Genomic DNA, 18397 nt, shown 5'->3' on the forward strand with positions numbered 1-18397 from the left:
CCACTGCCCTTGATTCTGAACAATGTTGTGCTGCTATTTCTATTGACTTGGCCAAAGCTTTAGACATGGTAGACCATTCCATTCTTGTGGGCCGGCTAAAAGAGTATTGGTGTCTCTGAGGGGTCTTTGTCCTGATTTGCTAACTACCTACCTCAAAGACTGCAGTGTATAAAGTCAGAACATCTGCTGTCCCAGCCACTGCCCGTCACCAAGGAAAAACCCCAAGGGTCAATCCTAGGCCCCACGCTCTTCTCAATTTACAGCAACATAGCTAAGTAGGAAGTTCCTTAGCCATTTATATGCAGATGATAGTGTCTTATACTCAGCTGGCACCTCCCCGGATTTTGTGTTAAACGCTCTACAACAAGCTTTCTCTACCCTTAACCTTGTTCGGAACACCTCCAAAACAAAGGTAATGTGGTTTGGTAAGAAGAATGCCCTCTCCCCACAGGTGTGATTACAACCTCTGAGGGTCTAAAGCTTGGAGGTAGTCACCTCATACAAGTACTTGGGAGAATGGCTAGGCGGTACACTATCCTTCTGTCAGCACATATCAAAGATGCAGGCTAAAGTTAAATCTAGACTTGGTTTTCTCTATCGTAATCGCTCCTCTTTCACCCCAGCTGCCAAACTAACCCTGATTCAGATGACCATCCTACCCATGCCAGATTACGGAGACATAATTCATAGATTGGCAGGTAAGGGTGCTCTCGAGCAGCTAGATGTTCTTTAATATTCGGCCAGCGGATTTGCCACCAATGCTCCTTATAGGACACATCATTGCACTCTATACTCTGTAAACTGATCATCTCTGTATACCCGTCGCAAGACCCACTAGCTGATGCTTAATTTATAAAAAACCTCTTAGGCCTCACTCCTCCCTATCTGAGATATTATCCCCCCCACACACACACACACACACACACACACACACACACCTTTGGGGGGGTGGAGAGAGGGGTCCAGAGGAAGAGCTCATTCATTCCTGGGCCTGTCCGATCTGACATAGAGCAAGTATTATCTTAAGCCATTCTCTCATGCGAAACACAGGAGAAAACCTCCAGTTTGTTGGCAAAATAAAGGGGTGTTGAGGCAGCTGTGTATGAAAATCTTCACTGATGAATAATTCGGTTGGAAAATGTAACCCATATGGCCTTCACTCATATCAATCACACCATTAAAACAATCCGGTGCATCACAAAGAATGGCATCGATGGTTTTGTCATCGTGACCCAGACATGAAGGACACAATACATCTAGAATTGGTCTAGGAGACATGTTTTCTGTAGATTCTCTCTGGGTTTCTTGTCACTCGTAGTGTTCACAGGACAAGACTAACACTTACTTATACTCAGGCAGACCTACCTAGAAAGGACTGTTTCACTCTACAAAGGGTCACAAACTCACTACACAGCAGCTCCATAAGTTCACTACATAAATTCCAAATGGTTTCAAAAATGTCAAACAGTTGAAACTCAGGCCTCCCCATTCACTACAAAAATTCCCAACCATTTCAAATGTTCAAACACATTTTCTTTAATTTCAACAAGGTCACTTCACCACACATCAATCACCAGTCCATTACTTTTTATATCAAACATGTGCTTTACTTCAAAGAGACAGGTGCCCTATCAATTTACACAAGCACACCCAAAATAGCGAGAACATCCAGACAGGATATCCTTAAAAGGGCATAAACACAGGAATAACTCAGAAATCACTTTTTGACCGCAACTGTCTACTATATACTCTTTATCACTCCTGTGAGCACAGAACTCAGTAGAGGAGAAAGTACCTAGAGCAACAGTTTCAGACCGTTCTAAATGTGACTCTGTAAAACCTTTATTTTTTCACAAACGGTCGTAAAAAAAAGATACGGGTTTCATCACCTCACTCATTTGCTTCCTGTACATTTTTTGAAGAGAACTGCACCACTACAGACGGGATGCCGCGATTACACATTTGGAATCGTGCACCTCACTATTGCGCCACTATTTTCACTGTAATTCTTTGTAAACTATCCATAACGGATACATTTCAGGTGGTTCTTGAAGAAGTGGTGAGCTAGTTTGTCTTCTAAATCTTTGGATTTTTGACGTCGGAACGACGAGTACTTTGCGTTTGCAATTTTGGGTTGGTGGTCGATGCTGACATGACTACAGCTGGCAACCAGCAAACTGCCCAACCCATCCATGAAGAACTCTGAAACAGACATATGGACAGGGAAAGTGGAATGGAGAAAAGATGAATTACCAAAGACAGCAGTGCCTTAAGCGTAAAAACAGCAACATGGGTTTAAAAAAGCAACATGGGTTTAAAAAAGCAACATCTATAGAAACAATTTACTTTTTCTAAACTTACCACACGTAACCGAATTTGTCTTGACACAGCTTACCAGATTTCCTACTGACATAGTTTACAGACTTGCTGCAATCTGTGGATGTGCTGTTGAGCAAAGCACCTAACCCTAACTGCTCCTGCAAGTTACTCTGGATAAGAGTGTCGGCTAAATTACTCAAATGTAAAACATGTGCAAAGGTTTATACGGGGATTTACCGGCCCTCTTAGCATAGGATGAACTTTAATGTCACTGGTGGGAATAATTGTCTTAGACACACAGTACTGCTATATACAGTACAAACCGACTGAAAAATACACACATTATACAATACCGCCGCCATACACTTTGTTCACTTCTCATACTGTATATCTACATACAGATGAGGTAGGAAGTTCACATACACTTAAGTTGGAGTTATTAAAACTCGTTTTTCAACCACTCCACAAATTTCTTGTTAACAAACTATAGTTTTGGCAAGTCGGTTAGGACATCTACTTTGTGCATGACAAGTCATTTTTCCAACAATTGTTTACAGACTACAGATTATTTCACTGTATCACAATTCCAGTGGGTCAGAAGTTTACATGAACAAAGTTGACTGCCTTTAAATAGCTCGGAAAATTCCAGAAAATTATGTCATGGCTTTAGAAGCTTCGGAGTCAGTGCCTCTTTGCTTGACATCATGGGAAAGTCAAAATAAATCAGCAAAGACCTCAGGAAAAATTATTGTAGACCTCCACAAGTCTGGTTCATCCTTGGGAGCAATTTCCAAATGCCTGTAGGTACCACGTTCATCTGTACAAACAATAGTACGCAAGTACAAACACCATGGGACCACGCAGCCATCATACCGGGAAGGAAGGAGACGCGTTCTGTCTCCTAGAGATGAACGTACTTTGGTGCGAAAAGTGCAAATCAATCCCAGAACAACAGCAAAGGACCTTGTGAAGATGCTGGAGGAAACAGGTACAAAAGTATCTATATCCACAGTAAAAACAAGTCCTATATCGAAGAAGCCACTGCTCCAAAACCACCATAAAAAGCCAGACTACGGTTTGCAACTGCACATGGGGACAAAGATCACACTTTTTGGAGAAATGTCCTCTGGTCTGATGAAACAAACATAGAACTGTCATAATGACCATCGTTATGTTTGGAGGAAAAAGGGGGAGGCTTCCAAGTCGAAGAACACCATCACAACCGTGAAGCACGGTGGTGTCAGCATCATGTTGTGGGGGTGCATTGCTGCAGGAGGGACTGGTGCACTTCACAAAATAGATGGCTTCATGAGGGGAAATGATGTGGATATATTGAAGCAACATCAAGATAACAGTCAGAAAGTTGAAGCTTGGCCGCAAATGGGTCTTCCAAAGGGACAATGACCCCAAGCATACCTCCAAAGTTGTTGCAAAATGGCTTAAGGACAACAATGTCAAGGTATTGGAGGGGCCATCAAAGCCCTGACCTCAAATTCAATAGAAAATATGTGGGCAGAACTGAAAAAGCGTGTGCGAGCAAGGAGGCCTACAAACCTGACTCAGTTACACAAGCTCTATCAGGAGGAATGGGCCAAAATTCACCCAACTTATTGTGGGAAGCTTATGGAAGGCTACATGGAACGTTTGATCCAAGTTAAACAATTTAAAGGAAATGCTACCAAATACTATGTGTGTAAACTGCTGACCCACTGGGAATGTGATGAAATAAAGAGAAGCTGAAATAAATCACTCTACTATTATTCTGACATGTCACATTCTTAAAATAAAAGTGGTGATCCTAACTGATTTAAGACAGGGAATTTTACTATGATTAAATGTCAGGAATTGTGAAAAACTGAGTTTAAAAGCATTTGGGTAAGGTGTATGTAAACTTCCGACTTCAACTGTACATAACACATACTGGCCAAGTCTCCCTCCTAAAATAAATCAAGAAGCTAAACAACTAATATGTATACAGTACCAGTCAAAAGTTTGGAGACACCTACTCATTCAAGTTTTAGTTTTTACTATATTGTAGAATAGCGAAGACATCAAAACTATGAAATAACACATTTGGAATCATGTAGTAACAAATTCAAATATATTTTTCAAAATAGCCACCCTTTGCCTTGATAACAGCTTTGCACACTCAACCAGCTTCACCTGGAATGCCTGTCCAACAGTCTTGAAGGAGTTCCCACATATGCTGTGCACTTGTTGGCTGCTTTTCCTTCACTCTGCGGTCCAACTCATCGCTCGTGTTTCTTGGTCTCACATCTTCTTCTAATTGGTGTCCTTTAGTAGTGGTTTCTTTGCAGCAATTCGACCATGAAGGCCTGATTCACACAGTCTCCCCTGAACAGTTGATGTTGAGATGTGTCTGTTACTTCAACTCTGAAGCATTTATTTGGTCTGCAAATTCTAAGGCTGGTAACTGAAATTAAATTATTCTCTGCAGCAGAGGTAACTCTGGGTCTTCCTTTCCTGTGGAGGTCCTCGTGAGAGCCAGTGTTGTCATAGTGCTTGATGGTTTTTGCGACTGCACTTGAAGAAACTTTCAAAGTTCTTGAAATGTTCCATATTGACTGACAGTCATATCTTAAAGTAATGATGCACTGCCATTTCTCTTTGCTTATTTGAGCTGTTCTTGCCATAATATGGACTTGGTCTTTTACCAAATAGGGCTTTCTTCTGTATACCAACCCTACCATGTCACAACCCAACTGATTGACTCAAACGCATTCAGGAAAGAAATTCAGTCTACAAAGGGACATCGAAGGGGAGCGGCTCGAGAGTTTCAGGTTCCTTGGTGTCCACATCACCAATGAACTATCATGGTCCAACCACACCAAGACAGTTGTGAAGAGGGCACAACACCTTTTCTCCCTCAGGAGACTGAAAAGATTTGTCATGGGTCCCCAGATCCTCAAACAGTTCCACATCTGCACCATCGAGAGCATCCTGACCGGTTACATCACCGCCTGTTTATGGCAACTGCTCGGTATCTGACCGTAAGGTGCTACAGAGGGTAGTGTGTATGGCCCAATACATAACTGGGGCCAAGCTTCCTGCCATCCGAGACCTATATACTAGGCGGTGTCAAAGGAAAGTCCCAAAAATTGTCAAAGACTCCAGTCACCCAAGTCATAGACTGTTCTCTCGGTTACCGCCGGGCAAGCTGTACCGGAGCGCCAAGTCTAGGACCAAAAGGATACTTAAGGCTTGGGGGTAGAAGCTGTTAAGAACAATAAATCAAATGGCCATCTGGACTATTTACATTGACCCCCTCACCCATTTGTTTTGACATTGCATAGATATTAAACAGTAAGTAGCAGCATAGTCACTTTACCCCTAACTACATGTACAAATTTCCGCGACAAACCCTGCACATTGACTCGGTACCGGTACCCCCTGTATATAGGCTTGTTATTGTGATACTTTTTATAATTTTTTTACTTTAGTTTATTTGGTAAATATTTTCTTAACTCTTCTTGAACTGCATGGTTGGTTAAGGGCTTGTAGGTAAGCATTACACCGTTAGTACTCTGCCCATGTGACAAATAAAGTTAGATTTGATTTCCACAAATTCACTTTCTAACAAAGCACACCTGTTAATTGAAATGCATTCCAGGAAGCTGGTTGAGGGAATGCCAAGAGTGTGCAAAGCTGTCAAGGCAAAGGGTGGCTACTTTTGAAGAATATAAAATACATTTATTTAACACTTTTTGGGGGGTTATTTCACTGTTTTGATATCGTCACTATTATTGTACGTTGTAAAAAAATAGTAAAAATAAAGAAAAACCCTGGAATGAGTCGGTGTGTCCAAACTTTCGACTGGTACTGTATGTATATAAAATAAAATCAAAAAGTATCCCATCTAATGGAGCTCTTCAGACCTCAGCGAGACTTCCTGGATAAATAAAAGGTTAAATATATATGTAAAAAAATAATAATTTAAAAGCCAACCTGAATGCGCCACTCTCTTCAGCCGGGGGTCAAAGCCCACTTTGCGCACGGCGTCGGTGCGACCGAGGAATAAGTTGACCACCCCGCTAGTGAAGGAGCAGGTAGGGAAGCCTGGAACAGGTTGGTATTTCACTGCTCCCTTTCTGTTCAGACAACCCCCGTCCTCCCCATTACCCTCCTCGTACACCAAAGAGAAGTAGAACTGGCCGTGGCCCGCCACAGAGCCCCCCACCTGATCACAGGAGGCAGAGAACAGAGCAGGTCCACATGTAGTAATAATATTTATTACTCTTCATTTCATTTGTAAAGCACATCTCAGACCCAATGCCTAGAAAAAAAATTGAATATAAAACAATCCAATACACAGAACATAGGAAAATTGTAAAAATAAAGTGCTAAGAGTGTATCTAGAACCTAAAAGAGTTATTCTGCTGTACCCATAGGAGAACCCTTTGTGTAACTATTTTTTGTTATTGGTAGAACCCTTTTCGGTTCTATGTAGAAACCGTTTTACAGAGGGTTCTACATGGAACCCAAAACGGGTCTACATGAAACCAAATTGGGTTATCCTATGGGGACAGCTGAAGAACCCTTTTGGAACCCTTTTTTCCCCCCAAGAGTGTGGAACACAGACAACAAGCAAAGCTATATTCATGTGTTGTCAGATCCAGATCCAAATAGATTTAGCAGAGGTCTTTGAAAGCTTTTCTGAACAGCAGGTTATTGACCTGTGCCTTAAACGAGGACAGAGACTCTGCAGCCCTGACAGTGTATGGAAGTACGTTCTACAGCCACAGAGCCGCTCAACTGAAAGCCCTGTCACATAGTTATTAGTCTGCTGAAGGGAGAGGGACCTGGAGGAGGGAAATGTGCGTGTGGGGCAGGAGGGTAGAATGACGTCAGACAGGTACTTGGATCCAGAGTTGTGGATAGCTTAGTTGGTCTGAAGCAGGATTTTATTTTATTTTAATTGTTTTCACAACATCAATATTGCGAAGAGAAAGTGTTGATTGAGAGCTGTGCTACCACTGAATTCCAGCCCCAGTCTAAGCAAAACAGGTAATACTTGTTCTAGCCTGGTGACATATCGGGGGAATCAGGCTACAGTTACGCTGCTCACCACGTCTAGTTCTGGTGTGGCCTCCATCACCTCCACCAGATTCTCGATCTTGGTTTTGTCTGTGAACAGGAAGTCGTCATCGACCCAGAGGAAGTATTTGGTCGTGACCTGAGAGACAGCCAGGTTCCTGCCAGCAAACCAGCCCTTTTGGGAAGGAAAATGTCCTCAAAATTACTTTGCAATCTGTGATGAAAATATCCTATAAAAAGAATGGTAAACTTGTTAACAGCAGAATGTGTTCCCGACTCAACAGTTCATCATCAAAAGTCTTTGGGTGCAGGGTTCTAAAGGCATACAGATGTAGGATCGTAATTTGACCAGCACTGTCGACGCAAAATAGTCCTGCAGCAAAGGGATTTGAACGTTTCGTACATGAAATGTTGCTTGATATGTGGTTAGGCTATTAGCTGGCTAAAATTACACTACATAAGAAGTGCAACGCAGTTAATAGAACCATGTGTTAGTACGGGTTTTCAGTGGATTTATGCAAATCCCAAAGCTCATCTGTATTTTCTTACGGTGCGTGAAAATTCACAGCAACAGTGATCAAATTAAGATCCTTCACCTATATAACATAGAAAAGGAAACCCTGCCCTTACTGAAACAAAATGTTCTTTAGCAGCTGCAGATATCTAACAAATGGACGGGTTCTGCCGACAACCATTAGCGGTAGGAGAACAATTGGCATGCACCTATTATTTCTAGCTTATGCCACATTGTCCTACTGCTTTTCTTCACATTTAACATTTCTTATGTACATTTTTTTTTTAAAGACTAACAATTCCATAACAGCTTCACAATGGTTGGCCAGGTGAAAGCTATGATCCCTTATTGAGGTCACTTGTTAAATCCACGAGTATGTTTACATGCACACTAATAATTGGATATTAAACTGATTATGGTAGTAGGCAGATTATGCAATAGTCATGTAAAATAGTCACCTTCCTCTGTTTATCTTAAAAATCGGCGTCAGGTCAAAATCGAAGTAAGCATACGCCGATTAAGACTCCTGGTTTTCTGAGCAATCTTTCGAATGATTAGGACATGTAAACACCTTCAAATCAGCGTACCAGAGGTATTGGATCTGTGCATTTGATACCACCTGCCGAGCGAGCCTTCCTCTTTAGCGCGAGTGAAGTGTGTTCGGAACAACAATGTATGGCTCCTAGGAAGTAGTTCACATACAAACTTTATATGTCAGAACTCCGAATAAAAAATGCTTCCCAAAAATAGGATGCTCGCTGTGGTAGAACGGTTTTCTTTGATTGGCGTTTGTCTGCATTCATCAAAGTAGCATTAGGTAGCCTGATTTCAGGTGTGTCCATGTAAACAGGATTGTTATGGAAATTATTCTTACAAAGCATGTGAATGTCTTAATCAAACTATTATATTAAGGGGGGAGTGCAACTCAATATTAGGAAGGTGTTCTTTATGTTTTGTACACTAAGTGTCAGTGGAGGCTGGTTGGAGGATGGGCTCATTGTAATAGCTAGAATTGGACTAATTAATTTCATTCCAGCCATTTAAATGAGCCTGTCCTGCTATAGCTCCTCACACCAGCCTCCACTGCTCAGTATATATTGACAGTCAATGAGAAAATGAGAAAAACGTATGTGACGTCATGTAAATAAACTTGCATGCTTACGAAGGCTGTTGCCTAAACCTGCTCATTTGACTGACTGCTGCTGATAATGACAATTCAAACTTCAAGGCTTTGGTGGTTGTCTGCGTTCTTCTCAAGTGTATTTTTATTCAAATCCAGTGTGGCCGACTGGAGTTCGTTACAGATGTAGGATCTTAATTTGATTACTCATTTGTTGCTGAGAATTTTGCTGCACAGCTAACGTTTGTAATTTGCACTTCAAAACTTGCCCCAACGGAAGAAAAAAAGCATCAACCCCTACAAAAATGTTCATTAATTATAATCCACATTTCCTGTTGCTGCAGGATTATTTTCCTGCTGTAGCAAACTGGCTCAAATTAAGATCCTACATCTGTAAGTGTAAGTCTATGGCATGTTGCCCTTATTGCACGGATCTGCTCCTGGAGACAAATACATACACCTGGGTTAATTAATAACTGACAATAACATTTCAATAAAATGTTATTTCTATTCCTTTCAACTCAGAAATTCAATCACACATGCATTTTATGTCCATCATCAATTCACGTTGAATGTCCACTTTGAGGTTTTCAATTTGACCAAAACCAGCTTGTACCTGTGCTGGGGGCATGATGTACTGCTCAATGTTGGAGCCATTCACTTTCTGTGGCTCCAGGCTGTCGTCGGCAATGATGATTTTGATGTCCTTGTAATAGGTCCTTATGCTACTGATGAGGACCTGCAGCTCGGTGTATCTCAGAAACGTCTTGGTGACGATGGTCACCCGGTCGTTGATATCTGCAATGAGAGAATCTCTGGTTTAATGCAGTGACATCCGAGATCCTACTGCAATTGGAGGTGGATATGTGTTTGATTTGTATAATGAAAAAAATATAACCGTAACATGTAAGTGTTGGTCCCATGTTTCATGCGCTGAAATAAAAGATCCCAGAAGTTTTCCATACACACAAGAGTATTTCTCTCAAATGTTGTGCACAAATTTGTTTACATCCCTGATAGAGCATTTCTCCTTTTCCAAGATAATCCATCCACCTGACAGGTGTGGCATATCAAGAAGCTGATTAAACAGCATGATCATTACACAGGTGCACCTTGTGCTTGAGACAAAAGGCCACTAAAATGTGCAGTTTTGTCACACATCACAATGCCACAGATGTCTCAAGTTGAGGGAGCGTAAAATTGGCATGCTGACCGCAGGAATGTCCACCAGAGCTGATGACAGATAATTGAATGTTAATTTCTCTACCATAAGCCGCCTCCGTCATTCTACAGAATTTGTCAGTACATCCAACCGGCCTCACAACAGCAGACCACATGTAACCATGCCAGCCCAGGATCTCCACATCTGGGTTCTTCACCTGCAGGATCGTCTGAGACCAGCCACTCGGACAGCTGATGAAACTGTGGGTTTGCACAACTGAAGAATTTCTACACAAACTGTCAGAAACCGCCTCAGGGAAGCGCATCTGCATGCTCGCTGTCCTCACCAGCGTCTCGACCTGACTGCAGTTTGGCGTCGTTAACAACTTCTGTGGGCAAATGCTCACCTTCCATGGCCACTGGCATGCTGGAGAAGTATGCTCTTCATGGATTAATCCTGGTTTCAACTGTACTGGGCAGACGGCGTTGTGTGGACGAGCGGTTTGCTGATGTCAACGTTGTGAACAAAGTGCCACATGGTGGCGGCGGGGTTATGGTATGGGCAGGCATAAGCTACGAACACAATTGCATTTTATCGATGGCAATTGTAAATGGACAGAGATACCGTGACGAGATCCTGGGGCCCATTGTCGGGACACTCACCTCCATCACCTCATGTTTGATAATGTAATGTAAAACCCATGTCACAAGGATTATAAAGCACAGCCCCATGTCGCAAGGATCTGTACACAATTCCTGGAAGCTGAAAATGCCCCAGTTCTTCCATGGCCTGAATACTCACCATATGTCACCCGTTGAGCATATTTGGGATGCTGTGGATCGACGGGTACGACAGCGTGTTCTAGTTCCCGCCAATATCCAGCAACTTCGCACAGCCATTGACGAGGAGTGGGACAGCATTTCACAGGCCACAATGAACAACCTGATCAACTCTATGCAAAGTGGATGTGTGACGATGCAAATTGCAAATGGGGGTCAAATCAGATACTGATTGGTTTACTGATCCACTACCTACTTTTTTTTTTTTAAATGAAGGTATCTCTGCCCAACAATGCATATCTGTATTCTCAGTCATGTGAAATCCCGTATCAAGGGTCCTTTTAAGGTTTTATACACAATGTTTGCAAGTGGTAGGCACCAATATTGATAATTCAATAAGATTATGATAACTTTCATATTGGTTTATTCTCCCTGTTAACCTACACTATTATGTAAAAAAAAAAAAAAAAAAAAAAAAAAAAAGCATACATGACTGTTCCTGCATGCACAAACCCTGCTCACTGACTTTTACATTAGGAAAGTCTATATAATAATATGTTACCAGAGGGCCTCCCGGGTGGCGCAGTGGTTAAGGGCCACCAGAGACTCTGGGTTCGCGCCCAAGCTCTGTCGTAACCGGCCGCGTCTGGGAGGTCCGTGGGGCCTAGCGTCGTCCGGGTTAGGGAGGGTTTGGCCGGTAGGGATATCCTTGTCTCATCGCGCACCAGCGACTCCTGTGGCGGGCTGAGCACAGTGCACCCAGCCGGCAGTGCACCCAGCCCGTAACCAAGGTTGCCAGGTGCACGGTGTTTCCTCCGACACATTGGTGCGGCTGGCTTCCGGGTTGGACGCGCGCTGTGTTAAGAAGCTGTGCGGCTTGGTTGGGTTGTGTATCGGAGGACGCATGACTTTCAACCTTCGTCTCTCCCGAGCCCGTATGGGAGTTGTAGCGATGAGACAAAATAGTAGCTACTAACAATTGGGGAGAAAAAGGGGTAAAATTCAACAACAAAAATGTTACCCGACAACTTCAATTTTATTTAACATCTGGCTTCCACACAGACTGTTCCTACGGACTGTTATATGTTATGTTTTTTTTGTTGCTTAAGAAGCAGTGGCATCATGAACTTTACCAAATACCAGGATATCAAGGATCTGTAAAATATTCTGTATGGAGGAATGGTCTAAGATCCCTCCCAATGCGTTCTCCAAACTCACAAAGCATTTTAGAAAAAGTCTGTCATTATGCTTGAGTCTTTTTTTACTTCTTAAATCTATTTCTGAGCAGTTGTATTACTATAAAATAACAATTTCTCTCTTTTCTTGCATACAATATACAGCAACTCAGTTTTTTTATTTATTTTATAGTCTTTTTAGCTTATCTTTATCAAAAAGGTGCCAATAATTTGACTTGGCTATGTCAATACAGCAACATTGCTGATAGCAGTTAGGTGATGGCAGGTTGAAGTTGGTAAGCCAGCAGAGTTTGGGCTCATGATGAAGATGCTTTAAAAGCTCCACTTTTCAGGAATGGAGGAAGTAGGGTCATGGAATGTTGAATTTGGCAAGCTGACAGCATGTTTGCTCTGCTTTCATATTTTCATTATCTACGAGGGGTGATGTCATAATTCCTCCTGATGACCTAATCTTGGTACCTGACGATAGCCCTAAATTTTGCCGTTTTAAAGACGCAGCCATTTGCACATATCTGTAGAAGCTTCATGACCAAAAAACAACAAATTAACAATCACATTATCTTTAGTGTACCCTTTATGTCTATTCCACCACTCTGATCCCGAGTCTTGATCCTCCCCCTACGGTTGATGATTCATTATCCCCAATTTCACTCTTCAGATACTGTCTACAATACAAGGGAATAAAAGGGGGCATCTCACCGTTTCCTATGTCATATAAAACAGGCACTGATGTCTGCTGGATGACAATGGGGAAGACAGCCTCATGGTGTTCAAACGTGAAGTGAGCTGGTGAAAGAGCAGGGACGGGTGGCGTCATGAGAGTCTCAGTTCATGTGGAGAGGAAGACATGGCTATGGTAGGAAAGCTGGATCTATGGCCTTACCCAAGTCTCCAGTCCTCATCCGGTACACAGTGCTGGTGTAGGTCAGTCGTCCCAGAAGATTGTTGAGGTCATATAGGCTGGTAGACTGGACAGTGATCTCTTTCTCTCCCTGTCCCTCTTGGTCTCCCTCTCCAAGGGCCTTGATGGCCAGGACACCACTGGACACACGCAGAGTCACCTGCAGGTACATAACACCATAGCGTTTTCATAGACTTAGGCCAAAGGTTGAGCAGATGGACCATTTTCCACTTCTATGGAACTTATGTGATTGTACAGTTGTTGAATCAATGTGGTTCCTGTTAGCATCTGCATACTTCTTTCTCTAATCAATTAAGTTCCTCTGGGGTGTATTAAAATGACATTTTGCTGATAAAAGTGAGATTGAAGCAGAAAAACACTGAATTGAGATTTAGCGTTTAGATACACAGTTCAAAAATGATTTGCATCTTTTGGAGCACAAAACGTGTCAGCATTACTGTCATTGTAGACAAATGTGAAAAATAGGTGGATGATTTGTTCTACATGGTAAAACTTTCATTTGAACATGTGCCTTTAATATTTGTGCAACGGTCTGCGGATAGGCAGTTAGCTAGGAAAACATTTTGGGGAAAAAACTCCTCCATCCTGTTCATTTCAATGCGGTCTCAAAAAGACATACCGTAACGAGGAATGAACCCGTGTGGGGGGAGAAAAAAAACGGATGATTTGTTTACATAGCAGGTTAGGATAACTAACGCGGCAGGTTAGGTGAATAAACGGAGCAAGTTAGAATGGCTTAGGGTTTGTTACAGTTGTCATGGGTCCACTAAATGAAGCGGTTGTAGGCCTACTCCATCCAGTCACAACGGTAGAAGCATAAACAAACCATCTGTGGGACAAATCACAAGTATCACAACACTGGGACGAAAGTTACACAGGGTGAAAGTAACATCCCCATTTTCTCAGATAACTCAGAAGCTAGAATGATGTAGTGAAGTCAGCGCGACCATCGGACCCAGAAATGTTTTTTTTTTGGTTGTAGAGATGTGCTTACATATGTCATTTTCTTAACCCATCTAGTGACTAAACGACAGCATAGCTTTTAAGTATCATGTTAGCTAGTCTTGGGTGAGACGAAATTTCAACTGATGACCTGGAATAAAATAAACACGTTTAAACACTGGCCATTGCCTCTTATAATTCATATTGCTTTCATAATGTTATCTAAATGTTTAAAAATGATATGACATCTTTAAAATAATAAAATAAATCAATGCATTATTATAGCTATGATTCTGGGGGTCAATTACCTCAAGCATGATGAGTTTGCCATTTGTGAAGAGAATAATGTTTATTCTATTAAGTCACGAGGAGTACGCATGACAAAGACGCACATCTGATTTGTAGGGCTAAACATGAATAGTCATTTAACATTTTCATTAAAGAAATGTTGGTTAATATAGTTATTATGTGATCATTTTAGTCCGATTAATAGGCAAAATAAGTTTTACAAAAATAGTGGTGGTTGTGCGACATTGCGATTCTGACGCATGGTTAATTTTAATGAATTTCGAACCAATATATTTATTGAAGCGACACAAACAAGAAACTATGTCTGATAGTACCTTTGTTGACAGTAAGGAGCATTACAAACCCCAAAAAATGTAAATAAGATTGATATTGTGCACTTTCGGCCAGCTGTTAATTTTGCCCCAAGCCTGTTTTAGTTTAGACCCGCCTGGCAGGTACAAAAGTATATTTTAAAATAATGTATGCTAGACATTTAATTAGGGTTTATAGTGTTATAGGTCATATATACTGTAAGTTGTTTATCATAAAATGTTTTTTTCTAGCACTATCGATCTGCGTAAATAGCAAAAAACTAAAAAAGTGTTAGTTTCATCCCCGTTCTCCCCTACATGAAGTAAAAGCAAAGCAGAAAATGGTAGATATGACACCTGATGTAAAGAACCACCACCAAAAAGAGCAAGTAACTCTTAACATTAAGGGTAAAATTGACTTTGTTTGTATCCTGCGTTTGTCTGTACACTGGCTTTAGCCATAACATACGTCAATAAATATCCTTACTGTATAGCCTTACCAGAGAGTCCAATCAAACACCAACAAAGAGGTGTTCATTACAACATGGAGAACATAAGACCAATAACCCCAGTATACATTCAAAGCGTTTCGAACCAACCTTGTAACTTTGTCTTTTTGCTGCATGGAGAGCTAAACCTGAAATAATATTTTTATTGCACAATTTAAATATCGAGTTACGAAATCTATTGTGTAACTGCTTTGCAAAGAACATTCTATATATACACAGTTAGTCTATATTGATGGACGGTACATAAACAAATGGCTATTGCATAGGCTACCTGGTATCAATGTCTTCTGAAGAGGGACAACAGTGAACCCCTGGATTGGATATTGAAGAGGGGTGTTGGATGGAGCTAAAATAAGCCTGTTCAGACTGGAGCTTGTCCTAAGGGGGTGATCAAATGGTCCCATTAATGTTTCCTGAGTACAGCACGTACAGTTGGCCGTGCGCATGTGCATATCTAAGGCATACCAATCCATTTGGTGAGTATTCTAGCATTCTTGAAATGGAAGAATGTCATGTCCAGAAATGACCTGCTTGCCAGTGTAACGGAATTACAATAAACTAACTCCACAGTTGGCTTGAAATGTTAATGGAAGGCGGTCACGAGTGTTGCGAAGCACAAGTCTCGTGTTCGTGCCGGGGGGGAGTACTAGCTAAGCTACGTGATTTCCGTAACACCAGGTTACATCTGTAGTTTTTTCACCCACCTGATATGATGCTTCCTGTACTCCTCAGCTCTTCGTTTGACTATGTTATCATACCGGTCTTTTGGAAGGTGATCTTTCAGTACCAACACTCCGCCTCCCTGACAGGTGCAATTGGGTTGTCTGAGACTGGTGGATGGTAGGGCTCTATTGATTCGCAGGGACAAATAGAACACAATCTGCAAGAACTGAGAAGGTCCCATTGCTGAAGATAGAGGACCAATATACAATTTTAAAACTGGTACAGTACTTTATTGATTTTCGCGATGGCAGAACAGTCTTTAAAAAAAACAAGTGTGTTTTCAGGCTTCACCATAACCGGTGAAAGTCTTCCAACTACAAGTTCAAACAAACAGTTGCTGATAAAGAAAAAGGTACCTTATTTGCTGAGGAACTAATTGATCGGTGTGTTCTTCTGTTGTGCTATAGTGGTATATGAAGGTGTACATCACTGATGCGGACAGACAGAAAATAGCTAGGACAAGTACCTGCTTGCACCTGCCCATCTGTAGAAGACAAGAGCATCATATTCTGACCAGGGAAGCAATGTAAAATCTTGAAGTGGCTACCCACTGGGAACAAACTGGTTGAATCAACGTTATGGTCATTATACATATAGGATTTTCAAAAAGTCATCAATCTAAAGAAAGACATTTTGTGGATTTCTTAACCTAAATCAAATGACATGGTTCCACGTTTTGTTGATTTCACTTTTTCAAATTGCTTGTTGACAAACTCAATCACATGTACATCAAAACTAGACATCTGGGCCCCGTGGGTAATATGCTTTCTCACTCAAATTACAACTCTGCTACTAAGACTTCACAGGGCAGCTTATTATTTTTTTGCCAAAAGTTTCAATCATCATGCAAGTTACGCAAATACAGTCATACCATATATACAGTGCCTTGCGAAAGTATTCGGCCCCCTTGAACTTTGCGACCTTTTGCCACATTTCAGGCTTCAAACATAAACATATAAAACTGTATTTTTTTGTGAAGAATCAACAACAAGTGGGACACAATCATGAAGTGGAACGACATTTATTGGATATTTCACACTTTTTTAACAAATCAAAAACTGAAAAATTGGGCGTGCAAAATTATTCAGCCCCCTTAAGTTAATACTTTGTAGCGCCACCTTTTGCTGCGATTACAGCTGTAAGTCGCTTGGGGTATGTCTCTATCAGTTTTGCACATCGAGAGACTGAAATTTTTTCCAATTCCTCCTTGCAAAACAGCTCGAGCTCAGTGAGGTTGGATGGAGAGCATTTGTGAACAGCAGTTTTCAGTTCTTTCCACAGATTCTCGATTGGATTCAGGTCTGGACTTTGACTTGGCCATTCTAACACCTGGATATGTTTATTTTTGAACCATTCCATTGTAGATTTTGCTTTATGTTTTGGATCATTGTCTTGTTGGAAGACAAATCTCCGTCCCAGTCTCAGGTCTTTTGCAGACTCCATCAGGTTCTCTTCCAGAATGGTCCTGTATTTGGCTCCATCCATCTTCCCTGTCCCTGCTGAAGAAAAGCAGGCCCAAACCATGATGCTGCCACCACCATGTTTGACAGTGGGGATGGTGTGTTCATGGTGATGAACTGTGTTGCTTTTACGCCAAACATAACGTTTTGCATTGTTGCCAAAAAGTTCAATTTTGGTTTCATCTGACCAGAGCACCTTCTTCCACATGTTTGGTGTCTCCCAGGTGGCTTGTGGCAAACCTTAAACACTTTTTATGGATATCTTTAAGAAATGGCTTTCTTCTTGCCACTCTTCCATAAAGGCCAGATTTGTGCAATATACAACTGATTGTTGTCCTATGGACAGAGTCTCCCACCTCAGCTGTAGATCTCTGCAGTTCATCCAGAGTGATCATGGGCCTCTTGGCTGCATCTCTGATCAGTCTTCTCCTTGTATGAGCTGAAAGTTTAGAGGAACGGCCAGGTCTTGGTAGATTTGCAGTGGTCTGATACTCCTTCCATTTCAATATTATCGCTTGCACAGTGCTCCTTGGGATGTTTAAAGCTTGGGAAATATTTTTGTATCCAAATCCGGCTTTAAACTTCTTCACAACAGTATCTCGGACCTGCCTGGTGTGTTCCTTGTTCTTCATGATGCTCTCTGCGCTTTTAACGGACCTCTGAGACTATCACAGTGCAGGTGCATTTATACGGAGACTTGATTACACACAGGTGTATTGTATTTATCATCATTAGTCATTTAGGTCAACATTGGATCATTCAGAGATCCTCACTGAACTTCTGGAGAGAGTTTGCTGCACTGAAAGTAAAGGGGCTGAATAATTTTGCACGCCCAATTTTTCAGTTTTTGAATTGTTAAAAAAGTTTGAAATATCCAATAAAAGTCGTTCCACTTCATGATTGTGTCCCACTTGTTGTTGATTCTTCACAAAAAAATACAGTTTTATATCTTTATGTTTGAAGCCTGAAATGTGGCAAAAGGTCGCAAAGTTCAATGGGGCCGAATACTTTCGCAAGGCACTGTATATAGTAAAATGACAGATGGGATGAAAACAGGAGATTGATACAATTTTATAAATTAATTAAGCAAGAAATGG

General features: G+C 41.5%; 1 protein-coding gene across 1 annotated transcript; it reads right to left on the bottom strand.

Annotated features, from left to right (window-relative positions):
- Window positions 1-2017: 2017 nt before the first annotated feature.
- On the bottom strand, window positions 2018-16324 carry LOC139423912 (beta-1,4 N-acetylgalactosaminyltransferase 2-like). The gene is made up of 10 exons (XM_071175553.1): window positions 16197-16324; window positions 15822-15965; window positions 15389-15495; window positions 15208-15245; window positions 13029-13206; window positions 12845-12931; window positions 9625-9806; window positions 7406-7549; window positions 6286-6517; window positions 2018-2202 (listed from the first exon to the last, which is right to left on the bottom strand). The coding sequence occupies exons 1-10, from the start codon at window positions 16322-16324 to the stop codon at window positions 2018-2020; spliced, it is 1425 nt and encodes a 474-aa protein (XP_071031654.1).
- Between the last annotated feature and the right edge of the window lie 2073 nt (window positions 16325-18397).

Source organism: Oncorhynchus clarkii, chromosome 13 (genome assembly GCF_045791955.1).
Source record: "Oncorhynchus clarkii lewisi isolate Uvic-CL-2024 chromosome 13, UVic_Ocla_1.0, whole genome shotgun sequence".
In the NCBI taxonomy this organism is placed as follows: Eukaryota; Metazoa; Chordata; class Actinopteri; order Salmoniformes; family Salmonidae; genus Oncorhynchus; species Oncorhynchus clarkii.

Excerpts from the sequence above, each read along its gene's own strand:
- LOC139423912 (XM_071175553.1), bottom strand. The coding sequence starts at position 16,324 with ATGGGCAGGTGCAAGCAGGTACTTGTCCTAGCTATTTTCTGTCTGTCC. Across the intron at positions 15,496-15,821 it reads TACAGGAAGCATCATATCAG|GACAAGCTCCAGTCTGAACA; the intron begins GTGGGTGAAAAA and ends TCACCCCCTTAG. Across the intron at positions 15,246-15,388 it reads TCAGAAGACATTGATACCAG|GTTTAGCTCTCCATGCAGCA; the intron begins GTAGCCTATGCA and ends ATATTATTTCAG.